This window comes from Esox lucius, chromosome 4, assembly GCF_011004845.1.
Source record: "Esox lucius isolate fEsoLuc1 chromosome 4, fEsoLuc1.pri, whole genome shotgun sequence".
NCBI classification, from domain to species: Eukaryota; Metazoa; Chordata; class Actinopteri; order Esociformes; family Esocidae; genus Esox; species Esox lucius.
The window spans coordinates 32,719,898-32,740,090 of record NC_047572.1 but is presented as its reverse complement, the minus strand read 5'-3'; the positions used below and the strand labels follow the sequence as shown (position 1 = coordinate 32,740,090).

The 20,193-nt window shown below is 46.1% G+C and overlaps 1 protein-coding gene across 4 annotated transcripts in view; it reads right to left on the bottom strand.

The window, feature by feature from the left end:
- The window catches only part of fgf13a (fibroblast growth factor 13a), a 130,085-nt gene that overhangs the window by 51,949 nt on the left and 57,943 nt on the right, over window positions 1–20,193 (bottom strand). For 2 of the 4 annotated variants that reach the window (XM_013133656.4, XM_034291812.1), the window contains one exon: window positions 15,062–15,229. The exons of 1 other annotated variant lie outside the window; for it this stretch is intronic. In XM_013133656.4, the coding sequence (XP_012989110.1) occupies window positions 15,062–15,229 (168 nt within the window). Of the gene's footprint in view, window positions 1–2,402; window positions 2,509–15,061; window positions 15,230–20,193 lie in introns of those variants that run through there. One more of the 4 variants, XM_010901460.4, reaches the window with a different exon arrangement.

The following is a 20,193-nucleotide window of genomic DNA, read 5'->3' as shown; positions in this document are numbered from 1 at the left end:
GGACTGGCAGAGCACGGAGGGGGGGTGGGGGGCAGGATCCAGGATGGGTACAGAGGACGGGAGATGGGAGGTAGATGAAGGGGACTGAGGTTGTAGATGAGGCCTGAGTAACAGTAGTTGAAGGTAAAGGGTTGTCTCCTCTGTAGCCTTTCTGTTTGGCTAAATGCTCGACCATATGGGTAGATACGGTTGTCCTGTCTCAACAGTGTTCCCATCAGCCAAGACATTGCAGGACAGCCAGGTGGACTAACATTCTCTGGCTTTGTAAAAACTAAAGCCTGATGGAAGCCCTGTTCAAAACAAGGGGTGGTACTTGCTTTTACAGATTGTTAGGAGCTTGCTTGTTAGCTAGTTATTTTGAGATTGTAAAACAAATGCTGCTTCTGAGTTCTTTTTTTACATCAGCAGTCACAAGGTGCTTTCACAGATACTGTGCTTGGAACCCCAAAGAGAAAGCAACAACAAGAGTTGATGCAGAGTGGGTAGGAAAGACTCCCTAGAAAGATTGGAGAAAACTAAAGGACCCAGACGCTGAGGTCAGTCCCCCACAGGCTTTGCTGTCTGAAATTACCCTTTTTGGGCCAAATGCTTCTTCAGATGATCAACAGTTCAATAAATGCAGGTAGGCCAGGGTCTTTAGGCAGAATCCAGATCCGTTGCATGACCAGGTAGACAAAGGCAGGGATGACCATCAGCTAACCAAACACATTATAATGACCATGAGGTAACCAAACACATAATAATGAACATGAGGTAACCAAACACATCATAATGACCATCAGCTAACCAAACACATTATAATGACCATGAGGTAACTAAACACATAGTAATGAACATGAGGTATCCAAACACATCATAGTGACCATCAAAGATATTACATCTGCAACTACGTATAATGTCAAACCAAGGCTTTGTGATTTCCTAAGCCCTAATAAACAGCCATACAGATGCTTTAGGTATTCATTAGAGTCTTAGGGAAAAGATGTGCTCACTATACAGATCATTGACTCGACAATAAGTGGACTAAGGCAACAGAGGAGAAGCCTGGACGTTTTCCAGACATTTAACCACGGTTGACAAGCAAGTAAACAAGTAACCATACTGCAGCAAACAGAGAGGGAAGAGAGATAATTTTTGGAACAAATACCTGGCAGAGAAATTAACAGAAAAACTAGAAGCACACTCCCTAGAAATTATGTTGGTGGAAAGAGTTGGCAATACATAGGATATGAACGTAAATGAGCTGATAATCTACAACACCTTGAAAGCCAGATAAGATAACAGCACAACAGCTGTGTGGCTATCTGTGCACCACTGCCAGGATTTCAGCAATAAGCCTAGAACACGAAACAGAAAACAGTTATTTTTGTCTGACTGGGCTCTCTCTTCCCGTGTAACTTGGTCATTTTCAGTTGATATAGCATGGCACCTTCAATTACAGGATGGTGGGTTTGATTCCCATGGGAGGATGGCAGACAAAAAGCATGAAAATGTATGCAAGCCAGCTGTAATTGATTCTGGACAAGAGCGTCTTCTAAACACTGGCGCCGCCCCTAATACAATCGTTGCCCCCCCCCCCCCCCCCCCCCCCTTCTATCTGATATTTTACATCAGGTACTTAAATTGAAATGTGCGGTATGTAGGATTTTGTCATTGAATAAATGTGACTAGGGTAGCAACAATGCAGCCAATCGCCTTTGGCGAAGCGAGGCTTGGCTCCGTTTGTGAACATGCATTCTGCCCTGGAGGTAGCACATTTCTGTGATAAGGTGCTAAGAAAAAAATGACAGGCATGCTACAATGGTACTCAGAGATAACAACAAAATACCAATTCCTCAGTTGCCTACAACAGCATACACACTGAACACTGCCAAGCAAAGAAAGATTTTGGAGAGTAAAGTTATTCGTAAAAGAGCTGGATTAAGCAAGGGCGAAAACAAGAATAAACATTGGTTCAGCATCATTTCCGAGGTGGAAGAACTAAATACATTAAAAGGGATGGAGTTCAACTCCAACAATTTTTGCTTTATCTTCCGGACAGGAAACTGATTTATTCATAATATTGTACGAATTGTTTAGCTTTGTATTTTGAGTAGCTAACTATAAGTAGCTTCCAGTGCTGCTAAGCTAACGCTAACTTGGCTAGTTGTCCAAATAAAAAATGAGAAGCTAGACATGGAGTTAGTGTTTTCTTTCTGGACAGGCAAAAAGATTTGTGCATTATTATACAGGTTGTTTAGCATGATATCGTGTTACACTAGCCAACTGTAGCACCCAGAACCACTAGTATAATGTTTGCTAGTCTAACTCAGTTGTGTAATTGGCTAGTCTAACTTCACCCAATTTACATAAAATATACATTTGCCTAAAGAAACATATGCTAAATAGCTAACGTTTCTTACCCGTGTTGTTGCCATTGCATTTGGGTGGTTTTACTCGTTTTTGGTTAGATGTGTCTAAAAATGGCATGAGATCGCCTACATGGCGTTCATGTGATTAGGAAAGAGAAACACAGCTGTCAATCAAATACATGCTGGAGGGGAGAGGGGGAGTAGAGGGAATTGGGGGTGCTGTTTCTCAAATTTCAATTATGTTTCATAATAAAAATAGAAAGAAAATATCAAATGCATAGACAGACTGGCCTTAACTTGTCACGTCTTCTGTCCGATGATCTGTCCAGCCTGGCTATGCATTTTTTATTTTCTATCACATGAACAATTATGAACAATATACATTATTGATTCTGATTATAAATCGCCTAAGACATGCAGCTCTGGAATACATTAAGAGACCACTGCACCTTATTCTTTCCTTTAAAAAAAAAGTTGAAAAGGAAGGTTTTGAGTGAGGAACAGAAGGGTTAAAGTGTTCCTTAACTCTCAAATCGTTATCAACTAGCCTAAATATTACAACAGTGTAATAGAATTCCTGAAATACAGTTATGCCTTTTGGTTTTGGTGTGCCACCCCAAGATTTTCAGTGGCCCCTATCTGGCCAACCCTATGAAAAATGTTGCGGGGCCTGCTGCTGCTAAACCAAATGACTTAAATTTCTATTAATTAATTAACCTCTGAGTGATCAGAAATGCTTGGTTTCTATAAACGTCCTTAACTGTGCAGGCATGAACAATTAAAAATGTATAAAATATAAGAAGAACTCTGAACAAGTAATAAAATAGACAACCGGTAATAGTGTCAGTCTTACACAAGCTGCAAGCAGCGTTTAACAAGTTTCAGCATTCAGCTGGTAATGTTATTTCCTCTACTGCAATAGCACATTATGAAATAATAAATAGTAAACAATGAAATGTCTGGCGTGCAATAGATGTAACAGAGTGTGTATGTACACAATATCACAGGTGTACCCTAATTTAATATTACCTGGTCATTAATGAAGTGTTACATGTGCAATGGATGCACTAGAATGGAATTCACATTACAGCAAAAACAATATCAAAATCAGTGATCCTGGGTAAGTTAAAGGTGTCTAAGTGAGTAAATGTAAGGTGGTTAGTTGAGTCAGTGTTAGGTGGTTAGGTGAGGCAGTGTTAGGTGGTTAGGTGAGGCAGTGTTAGGTGGTTAGGTGAGGCAGTGTTAGGTGGTTAGGTGAGGCAGTGTTAGGTGGTTAGGTGAGGCAGTGTTAGGTGGTTAGATGAGTCAGTGTTAGGTGGTTAGGTGAGGCAGTGTTAGGTGGTTAGGTAAGTCAGTGTTAGGTGGTTAGGTAAGTCAGTGTTAGGTGGTTAGGTGAGTCAGTGTTAGGTGGTTAGGTGAGTCAGTGTTAGGTGGTTAGGTGAGTCAGTGTTAGGTGGTTAGTTGAGTCAGTGTTAGGTGGTTAGTTGAGTCAGTGTAAGGTGGTTAGTTGAGTCAGTGTTAGGAATCACATTTAAAGGGCCCAGGGTCTAGTCCAGCTGAAGAGGAGCAAATGCAATGGCCTGTTTTAATGAGCATGGGAATAGGGTGGTGGCGGGCACTCAAGGGTTCAACACATACAGACTGCGAGAAGAAGCTGTCCCGGGACCTGTTTGTACTGGGGACCACGACCCAACCGACTGAAGGTCCTGGGGACCACGACCCAACCGACAACATTTCCATAATGGATAGCTGCTGCTTACGTCTGATGTCTTTCTCCAGGCCAGTCACTTGGCTTTTTTTTTTTTTAATCAAATAAGAGGCATGCTGTCATCTTTGTTACTGTTTTCAAATAAAATATTAAATAGTTAGCGGTGAAAATGTTATGGGAAATGAGAGCATATTGCATAATGGACCTGGAAAAAAAAGCGAGACAAAAGCACAAATGACTTTTAAATGGATATGTTGAGCCTGGTTATGGATCAGTGGTGGGAGGGATGGTGAAATGGCATTTTCACACGTCGAAGTGGAACAGACACGTCACATGACCAGACAGCAGCCTGACACAGCATTGCACCGGGGAAGATATGCTCTTATAAAATGAAAGTAAAATGTGTGTTTTGTCTCTGAGTTTGATATCCAGACAAGGCTTTTAACTGTCTCTCAAGGGACACGCTCACAGGATATGAATGCCGCCTACCTCCTCCTGAGAGAACACAAAGGCGTTCAGAATAGCGGTGCAGGGGACTTAATGTTGGTGATGCAGAGCTGGCTCCCAAGTGACCACTGAGGGCCCAGAATGACATCCCTCCCTGTCATCCACCTCAACACCGCATCACGTCTACCTGGATCTGTCACGTCTACCTGGATCTGTCACGTCTACCTGGATCTGTCACGTCTACCTGGATCTGTCACGTCTACCTGGATCTGTCACGTCTACCTGGATCGGTCACGTCTACCTGGATCGGTCACGTCTACCTGGATCTGTCACGTCTACCTGGATCGGTCACGTCTACCTGGATCTGTCACGTCTACCTGGATCTGTCAGGTCTACCTGGATCGGTCACGTCTACCTGGATCGGTCACGTCTACCTGGATCTGTCAGGTCTACCTGGATCTGTTACGTCTACCTGGATCTGTCACGTCTACCTGGATCTGTCACGTCTACCTGGATCTGTCACGTCTACCTGGATCTGTTACGTCTACCTGGATCTGTCAGGTCTACCTGGATCTGTTACGTCTACCTGGATCTGTCACGTCTACCTGGATCTGTCACGTCTACCTGGATCTGTCACGTCTACCTGGATCTGTCAGGTCTACCTGGATCGGTCACGTCTACCTGGATCTGTCACGTCTACCTGGATCTGTCACGTCTACCTGGATCTGTCACGTCTACCTGGATCGGTCACGTCTACCCGGATTTGTCACGTCTACCTGGATCTGTCACGTCTACCTGGATCTCTCACGTCTACCTGGATCTGTCACGTCTACCTGGATCTGTCAGGTCTACCTGGATCTGTCACGTCTACCTGGGCTCATGTCAGTGTTACCTGGCAAATTCAGCAAACTCTGAGAAAAAACTGTTGTTGCTGGCAAGCCGACGTCTAGTGTTGATACCTTAGACATGATGGGGATTAGTCATGCCATATTTCATGTGTGTGTTTGTCTGTGTGTGTGCGCGTGTGTTTGTCTGTGTGTGTGTGTTGCGTTTGTGTGTGTGTCTGTGTGCTTGCGGTTGTGTTTGTGGTATTCCTCTATCACACCAGCTGTCAGCAGCCTCTCCTCTAGGCCTTTAGCTCCACGCTGACTCTGCATTTTGCCTCACCGTGCCACTTCAAAAGCTTAAAGCTGCTTCACCCAAAGGAGAAAAACCTGCACTTCTGACGGTGTGACACTCCCCTCTGGGAGCCGTTTGCAACAGGACACCCCAGACCAGATGCAGGGTACAGAACACCCCAGACCCAATGCAGGGTACAGGACACCCCAGACCAGATGCAGGGTACAGAACACCCCAGACCAGATGCAGGGTACAGGACACCCCAGACCCAATGCAGGGTACAGGACACCCCAGACCCAATGCAGGGTACAGGACACCCCAGACCCAATGCAGGGTACAAGACACCCCAGACCCAATGCAGGGTACAGGACACCCCAGACCCAATGCAGGGTACAGGACACCCCAGACCCAATGCAGGGTACAGGACACCCCAGACCAGATGCAGGGTACAGGACACCCCAGACCCAATGCAGGGTACAGGACACCCCAGACCCAATGCAGGGTACAAGACACCCCAGACCCAATGCAGGGTACAGGACACCCCAGACCCAATGCAGGGTACAGGACACCCCAGACCAGATGCAGGGTACAAGACACCCCAGACCCAATGCAGGGTACAGGACACCCCAGACCCAATGCAGGGTACAGGACACCCCAGACCCAATGCAGGGTACAGGACACCCCAGACCAGATGCAGGGTACAGGACACCCCAGACCCAATGCAGGGTACAGGACACCCCAGACCCAATGCAGGGTACAGTACACCCCAGACCAGATGCAGGGTACAGGACACCCCAGACCCAATGCAGGGTACAGGACACCCCAGACCAGATGCAGGGTACAGGACACCCCAGACCCAATGCAGGGTACAGTACACCCCAGACCCAATGCAGGGTACAGGACAGCACTTCCACACTAAACAGTGTTCCTGTCCAAAGGGAAAATGCAGGCTAGCTGTGCCTTGTCACCTGACTATGGTCCTAAAAGGGTTTTGTTTACAGACCGGCCTAGACACACATTATCGAAAGAATCAGATGGGGAGGGGAAACAGAGTCTGCTCATGTTGGGGGGTGGCATGGAAAGAAGGAGAGGTCTCAAAATAAAACCCATTGATCCATGAGGCACAGAAAAGGATGTTAGGCTACTTTGCCCATCAAACCACAAATGCCAACAGGCACATCAAACTGTCTACAGCACAGCACCAGTCACTGATATACCTCATTCTCTCTCTCTATCTCTCTCTCTCTCTCTCTCTCCCATAATAAAACAAGTAAAAATACTGTAAATAAAAATTCTAAGTGGATATTACACACATTCTAAAATGGGCAAGGGCATGAATGCTATATTATAAGCTAGTTATAGAGAATGACAATGGGGAAAATAAAGTTAATTGTGCTCCATTGGTTGCCCTTTAGTAACGGCAACAAGACACAGATCTTGTAGCTATGGTCACACATTGCATGTTTAATGTGATTATTTTTGAGTCTGTAGGATCCATGGTAAATATCTGGATCTAATCAGGTCATACATTTGGCAGAAAGGTAGAAAGTGCAGCTCTGTTTCCACCACATTTTGTGGACAGTTTGGACATAGCCTGACTTCTCTCAAGAGACAGGATTTCCTATGATGGTCTCTCTCGATACCAAGGCCATGCTCACTGAGTCTGTAAATAGTCAAGGTTTTTCTTCATTTTACATCGGTCACAGGGGTCGGGTGTACTACTGCTGTGTAATACTGCTGTGTACTACTGTTGTGTACTACTGCTGAGTAATACTGCTGTGTACTACTTCTGTGTACTACTGATGTGTACTACTGATGTGTACTACTGCTGTGTACTACTGCTGTGTAATACTGCTGTGTACTAGCTGCTGAGGGCAAGGCAGCATTCCATTTCCTTCCAGTGTACCAAACGTGTTAAATTTTTTCTCCTGATTTGTTTGGCTCTATCTTTCTCCCCCTGAAGTATCTTCCTATTAGTCTGATTTGTCTGAGGGAGAGGAGAAGAGGATAGGCAGGACGGGAGTGAAATGCTAATTAAATAGCACAGGATGGAAGCTAATGGGCCAGACAACTATTCCTCTTCCTCACAGCCGCAGAGGGGTGTGTCCAGTGCATGTAGTTACGGCATGTAGTTACGCATGTAGTTGCATGTAGTTACGGGGTTGCCGGCGTATAGAAACTAGACCGAGTCCACATGCAGGGGGATCACAGCCTTCCTGTCCAGCAGGAGGCAGCACGTGAGGCTGGGGAAGCACCTGTCCGACCCCCAGACCATCAGCACCGGCTCCCCCCAAAGCTGTCCCCTGTCCTCCATACTCTTCTCCCTGTACACCAACAGCTACACCTCCAGTCACCACTCTGTCAAGCTCCTGAGGTTTGCGAATGACACCACCCTCATCTGACATTGCTGATGGAGGCGAGTACACCTACAGGTGGGAGATTGACCATCTGGTGTCCTGGTGCAGCCAGAACAACTTGGAGCTCAAATGCCCTACAGACAGTGGAGATGATAGTGGACTTCAGGAGAGACCCAGCTGCCCTTCCCCCCAATGCCCTGGGTGGTTCCCCAGTCAACTCTGTGGAGTCCATTCAGTTCCTGGGCACCATCAACACCCAGGATCTCAACTGGGAGCTGAACATCACCTCTCTTACAGCCAGAAGAGGACTGGTCACCCCTCTGAGCCTGAGTCCACTCTAGGTTTCTTGCTAAAATTCAGCCTTCTTAGGGAGTTTTTCCTAGCCACTGAAATTCAACATTACTGTTATTTGCTCCTTGGGGTTTAAGGCCGGGTGTTTCTGTAAAAGCACTTTGTGACAACTGCTGTTGTAAAAAGGGCTTTATAAATACATTTGATTGATTGATTACAAAGAAAGCACAGCAGAGGATGTACTTTCTGCGGTAGCTAAAAAAGTTCAACCTGCCAAAACTGCCATCATAGAGTCCATCCTGACCACCTCCATCGCCGTCTGGTACGCTGCAGCCACTGTCAAAGACAAGGCCAGGCTGCAACGCATCATCCGTTCTGCAGAGAGGGTGATTGGCTGCAATCTGCCATCTCTACATGACCTACACACCTCCAAGACCTGGAGGCGGGGCAAAGATGGGGGTGGATCCCCTCTCACCCAGGAAATGGACCATTCAGAACTCTCCCCTCTGTCAGAAGGCTGAGGTCTATTAGGACCAAAACCTCTCATCACAAGAACAGTTTCTTTCCTACAGCAGTAGGCCTCATGAACATGGCCCTGGAACCAAACTGACTATAGCCCACTCCCCACATACACACACAACCCTCAACTGGACAAATCTATAACCCCTCCCCACATACACACACAACCCTCATCTGGACAAATCTATAACCCCTCCCCACAAACACACACAACCCTCATCTGGACAAATCTATAACCCCTCCCCAACATACACACACAACCCTCATCTGGACAAATCTATAACCCCTCCCCACATACACACAACCCTCAACTAGACAAATCTATAACCCCTCCCCACATACACACACAACCCTCAACTGGACAAATCTATAACCCCTCCCCACATACACACACAACCCTCAACTGGACAAATCTATAACCCCTCCCTACATACACACAACCCTCAACTGGACAAATCTATAACCCCTCCCTACATACACACACAACCCTCAACTGGACATATCTATAACCCCTCCCCAAATACAGACAAAACCTTCAACTGGACAAATCTATAACCCCTCCCTACATACACACACAACCCTCAACTGGACAAATCTATAACCCCTCCCTACATACACACACAACCCTCAACTAGACAAATCTATAACCCCTCCCTACATACACACACAACCCTCAACTGGACAAATCTATAACCCCTCCCCACATACACACACAACCCTCAACTGGACAAATCTATAACCCCTCCCCACATACACACACAACCCTCAACTGGACAAATCTATAACCCCTCCCTACATACACACACAACCCTCAACTGGACATATCTATAACCCCTCCCCAAATACAGACAAAACCTTCAACTGGACAAATCTATAACCCCTCCCTACATACACACACAACCCTCAACTGGACAAATCTATAACCCCTCCCTACATACACACACAACCCTCAACTGGACATATCTATAACCCCTCCCCACATACACACACAACCCTCATCTGGACAAATCTATAACCCCTCCCCACATACACACAACCCTCAACTGTACAAATCTATAACCCCTCCCCACATACACACAACCCTCAACTAGACAAATCTATAACCCCTCCCCACATACACACAACCCTCAACTGCTCAAATCTTGCACCTTACATATTTTTAGTAATGTATTAATACTCCGTCTACTGTTTTTATGCTCAGTCTACTATGTTTATAGGTTTTTATTTATTTTGTATAAATTGTTACACTAACAGGCCAGGACAAATTGGTCGTCTGTTATGAAACTTACTTAGCAAGAAAACTCTTTCGGCTTCTGATTTTGGTTTTGAGTCTCCACCATCGACGAAGGAAGCAACGCATTCAGAAACACCAACCACGGCACATGGCCGTTACCACAGCTGAGCCCCGGGAATGACAGCCGTTGATTATATCACCACGCTAATAGTACACACACACACACACACACGGGCGCACGGGCGCGCGTGATAACAGAGAACGCGGTATTCACCATGGCCCTGGCACTTCTTCTGCGTCTTTTAAAGTGCGGTGAGGAGGTCATGTAATACCTTAGTCACAAACCAGGTCAAGCCGTAATTGAGGCAGCGTTGACGTGACATTGAGATAATGGCTGCCTCCCCTGCAGCCCACAAACACACATTATCATTAACATCATTTATTCATTATACTTCTATTTATGTTGCCGTGCACAAAAATATCTGCCTTCACATAGAGGGACAGGGAGACAGACAGGGAGACAGAGAGAGATAGAGAGAGACAGAGAGAGAGACAGAGAGATAGACAGGGAGACAGAGAGATAGAGAGAGACAGACACAGAGGGAGAGAGACAGGGAAAGAGACAGGGAGACGGCAGGGATAGAGGGGAAAGACAGACATAGAGAGAGACCGGCAGACAGACATAGAGAGAGACCGGCAGACAGACATAGAGAGAGACCGGCAGACAGACATAGAGAGAGACCGGCAGACAGACATAGAGAGAGACCGGCAGACAGACATAGAGAGAGACCGGCAGACAGACATAGAGAGAGACCGGCAGACAGACATAGAGACAGAGAAAGAGAAATGGGGAGAGTGGGGGAGAGGGATAAAATGCTGTGTTATCTGAGAGTTTGTGTAGTTTGTCTCTTATCAGCATGAAACTAAGGAACTGGACTTGTGAAAAAGCTTGGTGGGATGCAGTTATCAAAGAAACGTACACACACACACACACACACACACACACACACAGTCCTCCTGAAGTGTAATTACAGCTTGTTCGCTGTGTAGCATTAATGCATTTTGCATGTGGAAAGCTGGACGGAGGTTTTTCAGTCTCCGTCTCCATAGCTCAGTGCACCACTGACAGATTAGTCTGTGAATAAGACTCTTACCATAACTGACAGGGCTGCGATGTATCTAAATGTAAGGCAGAACGGGATGGTTCGGGAGCCCTCACCTGACAGGAGAGAAGCGGTGTTCGACAACAAAGGCAGGTATAGATGGTTTTAACTTACAGGCCGGGCCTAGCAAGCTCAACAGAAGAACAGTATCAAGTCATTCTGTCTTTCTGCTCAGAACGGGAACCGGTGAGGTGTGCTGAGGACGGCACAGGGTTACACTGCAGCCCCCTCTCTACAACACACCCATCCGCATGGCCACGGGAAGGAGGCGGGGACAAGAAACTGTAAAACATCTCAGCCCAGAGGAAGAGGTGATTCATGGGAAAGCGGTGACAAGAGCCACAGGGCTCGGTGAACGTTTATCACATGACTCACAGGGTTTATAGACTCCAGTGAACAGCCTGCCAGGTGCTCCATAAATTCTACAGTACAGCCGGTAAATAATGGGAGCATAAAGTGGACACTGAGTCGGGGCTGCATCTCTGACCTCCGAGACGTTAGTTTGGAGTTGGGTCTTCAGAGTTGTATTGGGCTGTGACCTCTGAACACTGACCTCCGAGGGGTTAGTTTGGAGTTGGGTCGGTTGTAGTTTTGTTCAGCACTTTACCTTTTTGTTTAGCTTCTTTTTTTGTTTGTTTTCAATAATTTTTTGGTAATCCAGAGGTCTTACTTTCTGTGTTTTCGCTTCTAAGGTTTATGGTTTCCTATGTCTTCCTAGCCAGTATCTCTCTAGCCAGTATCTCCCTAGCCAGTATCTTCCTAGCCAGTATCTCTCTAGCCAGTACCTCCCTAGCCAGTATCTTCTTAGCCAGTATCTCCCTAGCCAGTATCTTCCTAGCCAGTATCTCTCTAGCCAGTATCTTCCTAGCCAGTATCTCTCTAGCCAGTATCTTCCTAGCCAGTATCTTCCTAGCCAGTATCTCTCTAGCCAGTATCTTCCTAGCCAGTATCTTCCTAGCCAGTATCTCTCTAGCCAGTATCTCTCTAGCCAGTATCTTCCTAGCCTGTATCTCTCTAGCCAGTATCTCTCTAGCCAGTATCTTCCTAGCCTGTATCTCTCTAGCCAGTATCTTCCTTGCTAGCGTCTCCATAGTCACCTTAGCCAGATGTATCACAGGTGCTGGGTGAGAAATAAAGATCCTGCTTCCTGCTCCCTGTTGTCTGCTACAACACATTTAATTTCAACACGGTTCTAAAAGCACAAGGTCTTTGAAATCATATAGACGTCTAGAGAACACAGAAAGCACACCTTTACCAGTGGCAATACTACACACTTAAAATGGATTAAATCTGTGACTTAACCGTGATGACTCAAAGACCCTCTAAAAGATCAAAAATTGTTAACAGCCAATCAAAAAATTATTCTTTATAATTAGTAACGGCAAAAAGGGGATACCACTACAGTCACAAACCAAATAATAACATCCTAGTACTAGCCCCCGTGTCTATCCTAGTACTAGCCCCCGTGTCTATCCTAGTACTAGCCCCTGTGTCTATCCTAGTACTAGCCCCCGTGTCTATCCTAGTACTAGCCCCGTGTCTATCCTAGTACTAGCCCCCGTGTCTATCCTAGTACTAGCCCCGTGTCTATCCTAGTACTAGCCCCCGTGTCTATCCTAGTACTAGCCCCCGTGTCTATTCTAGTACTAGCCCCGTGTCTATCCTAGTACTAGCCCCGTGTCTATCCTAGTACTAGCCCCCGTGTCTATCCTGGTACTAGCCCCGGTGTCTATCCTAGTACTAGCCCCGTGTCTATCCTAGTACTAGCCTCATGTCTATACTGGGTTTCTGAGAGAGACTGCTGTGTGTTAGAAGGTGTTAGGCAAGCCGGGGGTCCTACTGGGCCGAACATAGAGGCCACGATAACGCCAACGAACAGGGGACCGCGACGCAGCGTCACGCCAGTCCTCCGTGTTAACGGCACCACAGGGACCACGTTACATAAAACAGCTGTGTCTATTTCATTTCTCCGTTTGGAAATTCAGTCACGTCCAAGAGGAGCTGCAGATAAACTGAATAATAGATCTGTAGTTCCTCATCGTATCTCTCCATCCTCCGCCGCGGCTCAATCTGTAGCGCTCTTCCCATCATTCTGTCTCTCTCTCTGTCCTCACACCATGACTTGCACTTTCTCTCTAATAATCTCTCGTTCTCTCTCTCGGTTTCCCCCAGCCTCTACCGATGCTCCACTGCAGGGCAGCGTGTGTAAATGGTTGTTTTGCATTCGACCCGGTTAAATGCCGGGCCTGCGTGTGAAAGCAGCCCTAGACCCCACTGGACGAACTGTGTGCCCACAGGTGACACAACAGGTGGATGTCATCTGGTTGTACCGTGTAACCCGGGAGACAACCAGGAGACAACATGGCAAACCAGCTGACGGTGACGCTCCGCAACGACCATGAGGGGAATCAACATGCTCAGCAAACCACCGGGACGCCCCTGAGGAACAACACACCATGACCGCTGCTGCCGGCCTGAGGCAACAGGAGCACGTCGAACAGCCCCGTCTCCCCTCGTCCCCCCCGCCCCCCCCCCCCAACGACCACGCACAGGCATGACAGCATGCGTCCACAACCGGGGCCCCCCCGGGGGAGAAGAGACCGGGACTAGGCCAAACAGACATTTGCTTGCTATATTGTAGCGGCAGCACCACCTGGTTAAAATTAAACTGTCATGGCTGCGCAGCAGACGAGCAGAGAAGGAGATTGAAGCTTGAAGTTACTATGAAGCCATATGACTGAAACAGACAGGCTTCAGCAGCCGCTTCATTCTACGGCCCATTCACATGCTGTCTGGGGCATGTGCCTATAAGTGAAAATTACACATTGCTAAATACCAAGGCTGATAATCACAGAATAATAAATACTATGAGTGATAATGAGTCAGTGCTTAAACCTATGTTAGATAGTGACTCAATATTATAACCTATGTTAGATAGTGACTCAATATTATAACCTATGTTAGATAGTGACTCAATATTATAACCTATGTTTGATAATGACTCAATACTATAAAAACAATGTTAGATAATGACTCAATACTATAACCTTTGTTTGATAATGACCCAATACTTTAAACTATGTTAGATAATGACTCAATACTATAACCTATGTTTGATAATGACTCAATACTATAACCTATGTTTGATAATGACTCAATACTATAACCTATGTTAGATAATGACTCAATACTATAACTTATGTTAGATAATGACTCAATACTATAACCTATGTTTGATAATGACTCAATACTATAACTTATGTTTGATAATGACTCAATACTATAACCTATGTTTGATAATGACTCAATACTATAACCTATGTTTGATAATGACTCAATACTATAACCTATGTTAGATAATGACTCAATACTAAATGCTATGAGGGACACTTTTCTAAATCTGATGGTGGAAGGGGGTTTGGTGGGACACACACACGCACAGACATGCACGTGTATTACTGACCATAAATGTAACATGAGCTCCAAGTCTAAAATAGGCCTTTTATAGTGAGGAATTGGAAAATGTCTTTATGTGATTTATATTGGATTACTATGACTTGTGTTCCTCACAGAAATAGTAAAATATCCTACTTCACCTTACCACTAACCATAAACTAAAACTCCTAACCTCAACCTAAACCTAATCAACAAATCTTCTTTCGAAGTACATTAAAACACACACTATGACTGGGAACAACAGGATACTTAGAAGAGGTAGTTGGAGAGCAGAACTATCTTAAAAGGTAGAAATAGACGAGACGGGGGGTACAGAGGGAGAGATGGGGAGAGATGGGGGAAAGAGATAGAGAATGGGGAGAAGCACGAGAAAGAGCCATCAGTACACCAAGATGAAGGAGCGGGTGGAAACAAACCTTCGGGCTCTGAGCTCTCTTTGTTGACGACTTGCTTCAGAGGGCAGCAGAAGATTTCGTGACACTTAGCGCGAAACGGGGACCCTTTACTCCTTAAATCCGCTGACGAGTGGATGGAGTCCTGCCGCAACATAATGTATTCCTGGGTACCCACACCGTCATCCTGGACTGCGTTGGTGCCACAACAGAACGAACGGAGGTTAGAGGAGCGCTCACCACAACACACACAGAAGAAACAAGACAGGGCAGAAACACAGGCCGAGGAAAAGACAGCCGCAACGTCACCTGCAACCGCCAGAGCAACAGTGTTACAACCCGTCAGTGCAACAGTGTTACAACCCGTCAGTGTAACAGTGTTACAACCCATCAGTGCAACAGTGTTACAACCCGTCAGTGTAACAGTGTTACGAAACGTCAGAGCAACAGTGTTACAACCTGTCAGTGCAACAGTGTTACAAAACATCAGAGCAACAGTGTTACAACCTGTCAGTGCAACAGTGTTACAAAACATCAGAGCAACAGTGTTACAACCTGTCAGTGCAACAGTGTTACAAAACGTCAGAGCAACAGTGTTACAACCTGTCAGAGCAACAGTGTTACAACCCGTCAGTGTAACAGTGTTACAAAACGTCAGAGCAACAGTGTTACAACCTGTCAGAGCAACAGTGTTACAAAACATCAGAGCAACAGTGTTACAACCTGTCAGAGCAACAGTGTTACAAAACGTCAGAGCAACAGTGTTACAACCTGTCAGTGTAACAGTGTTACAACCCGTCAGTGTAACAGAGAACGGCAGACAGCACTGAGGAAGGTTTGGAAGGACATGTGGGAGACAGGGTTCGAAAAGTGAAAGGGAGAGTTAGAGAAAGAGAGAACATCAAACTCACAGAATAACAACAATTAATAGAGTTAGTAACATCAAGAGGGAGGGAGGAAAAGGGGAGGAAAAAGCGAGGGAGTTCCAGTAACAGATATAGGTAACACATCAGACTGGGCGGTTGTCATGTTGCCTGGCGGCTCGGCAGATCGTTGTTAGGCCGCGAAAGGAGACTTGGGTGGAGCAGCAAGACAGCGTGCCGGGACTGACCAGACCCCCCCCTCCCACCCCCCCCGCAGGACACCAAGGCAGCGTGCCGGGACCGACCAGACCCCCCCCCCCCCGCAAGACAGCCCAGATAAATGCATGCACAGACCAACCGAGCACGGTGAGGTGGTCGGTAATGTTTTCATGGAACCATGCAACAGTTATGTGGTGGAAGATATCATTGCGTGAATAATAGGAACACATCATGGCGTCGGAGAGTGCTCTGGTGAACTGGCCTAATGGATGTGGATGGGATCAAGCGTAAAGGGTCAGCCACGGTGAACCTCTCAGAGCCACTACATCCCATTGCTGGTTCATCTCCACCTTAAAGCTTTGCCAAAAGTCCTCGATCTGTTAACTAAGAGCCCCGCAGCCACAGCAAGAGAAAGGAGAGGCCAGCTGTTTTGGTGACTTTACACAATGAGCCTTATAACCTATCCCCCCTCCTGGGCACAGAAACGCTAAACGACTACATTCTCATGAATAATGACTGCACTATGGTGTTAGGCTGAACGTCCCGAAGTCGTCTGAGGTAAGGTGTGACCCAGTGTTAAAGTCCCATCTTATCTCCGCTTCATTAAGAACAGTTATAAACATGAATGGGGTATTTATAGCACCCCGAACCCGAGCCAATGAGATCACTCTCTGTCCTCCCAGCCGGATAACCCCTGTGGAGTGCCAACACACACACACACACACACACGTGAACACACGCAACACACACACAGGTAGGTATGGACACTAGGTGTGTAACACTTATACAGCATATTCACACGGACACACACAGGGACACACACACACACACACAGCCAGCCAGCCAGACAGACAGATGAAGACAAAAAAGTAATAGGCCCTGTCTCTATTTTCCAATGGGACCAATTAATTTCAGTTAGTGAGGCAGATACACTTTTCGATTTTTTTAAAAGAACTGAGAGTTAAAATTAGAAGCTGATGTACAACAAGCCCATGGAGAGCCGGCTCTGCCATACAGAAATAGGGACAGTGCATCAAGAGCATTTTAAAGGTGGTCAATAATGACTATTTACCTCAGTGCTAACCTTGACTCTGGGCCAGGGCACCCAGATTAAACTGAGGATAACATCTGTCGATGGCAACAGCCAACGACTCTCTCTTAAGCCTTTTCCTTGTAGCTGTTATGATATAACTACCGTTTCTACTTACTACTGTTTCTACTGTCTATTGCATGTATGCAGACAGGGTGTGCTGGTTTAATCAGATACAGAGAGTCCAGACAGAGTAGTTCACTGAAACAGATACACTTCCACCACACACACACATGCAGACACACCGAGTACAATGACTCAGTAGACTTTTAGGGAACCAATTTCATCACTACCGTCCTCTTTCTCTCCAGAAATAATTTCCCTTTGTCTTATGCAAGTTTAACACCAACCTACTCTGCTACTTCTAACAAGACACTGGGTTCAGGAGTCTAGGCTGCTGTAAAACTAAAGAGAAGAAAGTGACATTGAAACTCTGATGGAAAAGGCTTTACGAAACTTGAACTCTTAAAATACACCACAGATAGAGTCTAAAACTTGAACTCTAAAAATACACCACAGATAGAGTCTAAAACTTGAACTCTTAAAATACACCACAGATAGAGTCTAAAACTTGAACTCTAAAAATACACCACAGATAGAGTCTAAAACTTGAACTCTTAAAATACAACCCAGAGAGTCTCAGCATTTTCGGGGAAAAAGTTTGAGTTTGATTGATTGATTAATTGACTTTGCATTTAATGTAATTTTTACAGTTCTCACAGCTCTTTTTTAGGTCGTGATAGCCAATCTCTCAGTGCTTATCTACTGTGTCCCCTCCATCTGACCTCCATATCTCTAAGTAGTGACAGTGGGGTGAAGTGGTCCTCTTAGCGAAACACCCAGCCTCTTCAAATACAGCTAGCAGACATTTCAGGGTGCCTGGGTCAACCTTCCTACTGCTAGCACATGTACTAACACTGTATGGCTCTCCTCTCCTTTCCTCATCGTCTCTGGACTCTCTGGCTAAGCTCTCCCGCTGGGATGATCTCCGCTCACCCGGGGATGAAAACCGAGAGAGTCAGGAAGGACAGATCGGGAAAAAAACAGGAAAAAAGAGAAATAGGGAGAGAGAGAGCAAGAGAGAGAGAGAGAGAGAGAGAGAGCTCAACTCATGTGGCTTTGAGAGCGAGACAAGGCTGTAGTTTAAAAAGTAGAGGATGTCTAATTCCTTGCCTGTGGTTAGCGTAAACGCCTGTCTAACCAGCATGGATGCACATAATGGACGGGGGGGGGGCTACAGGAACCCATTATTTAGCATCTTGCCCCATCCTCCTAGGCTGCTCTGCCATGTGATGGAGAGTGTCCACTAAGGCTGGGGTGATGAACGGCAGACCCACACCAGGAATGCCCTCCAGAAATGAGCCATCACCGTGCTGCACGGTGGGCCATGATGCACGGCGGCCCGGCGATCGATGTCTGTGTCTACGGCCCTGAAATCACAGGCTGGGGAATGTTTAAAGAGGGGGGAAGGGCTGCATGGTGTACAGAGAAGCATCTACTACTGCTCGGTCATCTCCTCAAGTCCTCCTCATCTTGAGACTATTGCGTCCTCATCTCCTCAGTAGCACCCCATCTTGAGACTACCACCTGCTCATCTCCTCAAGAACTCTTCATCTTCGGACTACTGTCTGCTCATCACCTCCAGACCTCCACTGCTTGGTGCTTAATAGGGGTCATAGTGAAGGCCAGAGGCTGAACTCATGGCTTCACTGAACTGCCAGATCTCACCACAACTGCTCGTCTTTCTCCCAGTCTCGCTTCCTAAAAGATAGACAGTTGCTGTCATTGTTACCCAGTATCCTCCAGGGTCAGCTGTCATTTAACGAGCCAGTCCTCGGCCCCAATGAGAAAAGGTTCAAGGATGAGCCGGTCAGAGTAGGTAATTAGGCAAGCCAGAGTCAGGACCCAGTGACAGCACACACTACCAGTCAAAAGTTGGGACACACCAGTTCATTCAACGCCATTTCTTTAGGTTTACAATTCTCCACATCCTAGAATAATAGTGAAGACATCAAAACTAGTGTAGAAAATAACGCATATGGAATCATGTAGGCAGGTCTGATTCATATCCAACACAGAGGCACTGACACAACATTGAGTCAAGAGGTTTAAGTGGCAGGAAGGATTTACAGGTGGTGGCTTGTGGTTTACACACTCAGATCATCCATCCATCAAACAGGAGGAGAGTCGCATGGCCCGGCTGGAAATCGATACTCTCTAAATGAAGGATCAGAATTAACCACAGAGATAGGTCTACAGCCTCAGGTAGGGTTACAAAAATAGCCTGTCCTCGTTGTGGTATTGCAAGTGGCTGAATCTATGCCACTGTCCACTGGGATGAAATATTTTTAGTTGGCTCTGTCTCGTGATTTTCTGGAGTCGGTTGTGTCGTGTCACCTTGGAAGCGCCATGGCGACAGTGGCCCGAGGTTTTCTTTGAAGCAGAGACACAATGAGCTTGCAGATCTTTTTCATGCCCAAACCAAATTCTAATCAGCCGATGAACTGCATAAGAAAGCATTTCACTTACAATAACCCTCACACATGAACGAGCACGAGTCGTGAACGACGTCAGTATTCATGTTGATGAAGGGCATTGCCATGGTAACAGAACGGCGCTGAAACGGACTTTTCACAAAAATGCCTGTGATTGTGAAGTTAAACAAAACAAGCATACAATTCTGTGAACCGTGAGGACTACAATGTAAAATGTCCACTCGAAAAACATGTTCAGGTGAAGAATAGTGGAGGTGTGTTGTTCTGTAACATAAAGACAGTACAATCTCTTTAAATCCCCTCCCGTGCGTGAGCATATTCTTCCCAAATGTGAAATATCTAATCTGAATTGCGATTCAAATAGGTCTGCAGACATAATGCGACATAATGATGTAGAACGACATCACAGGTCTGTGCATCACATACAATGCATAATTACGGACACAGTATGTGACGCATTCATAGTAATGTATTCTGAACGAATTGGGA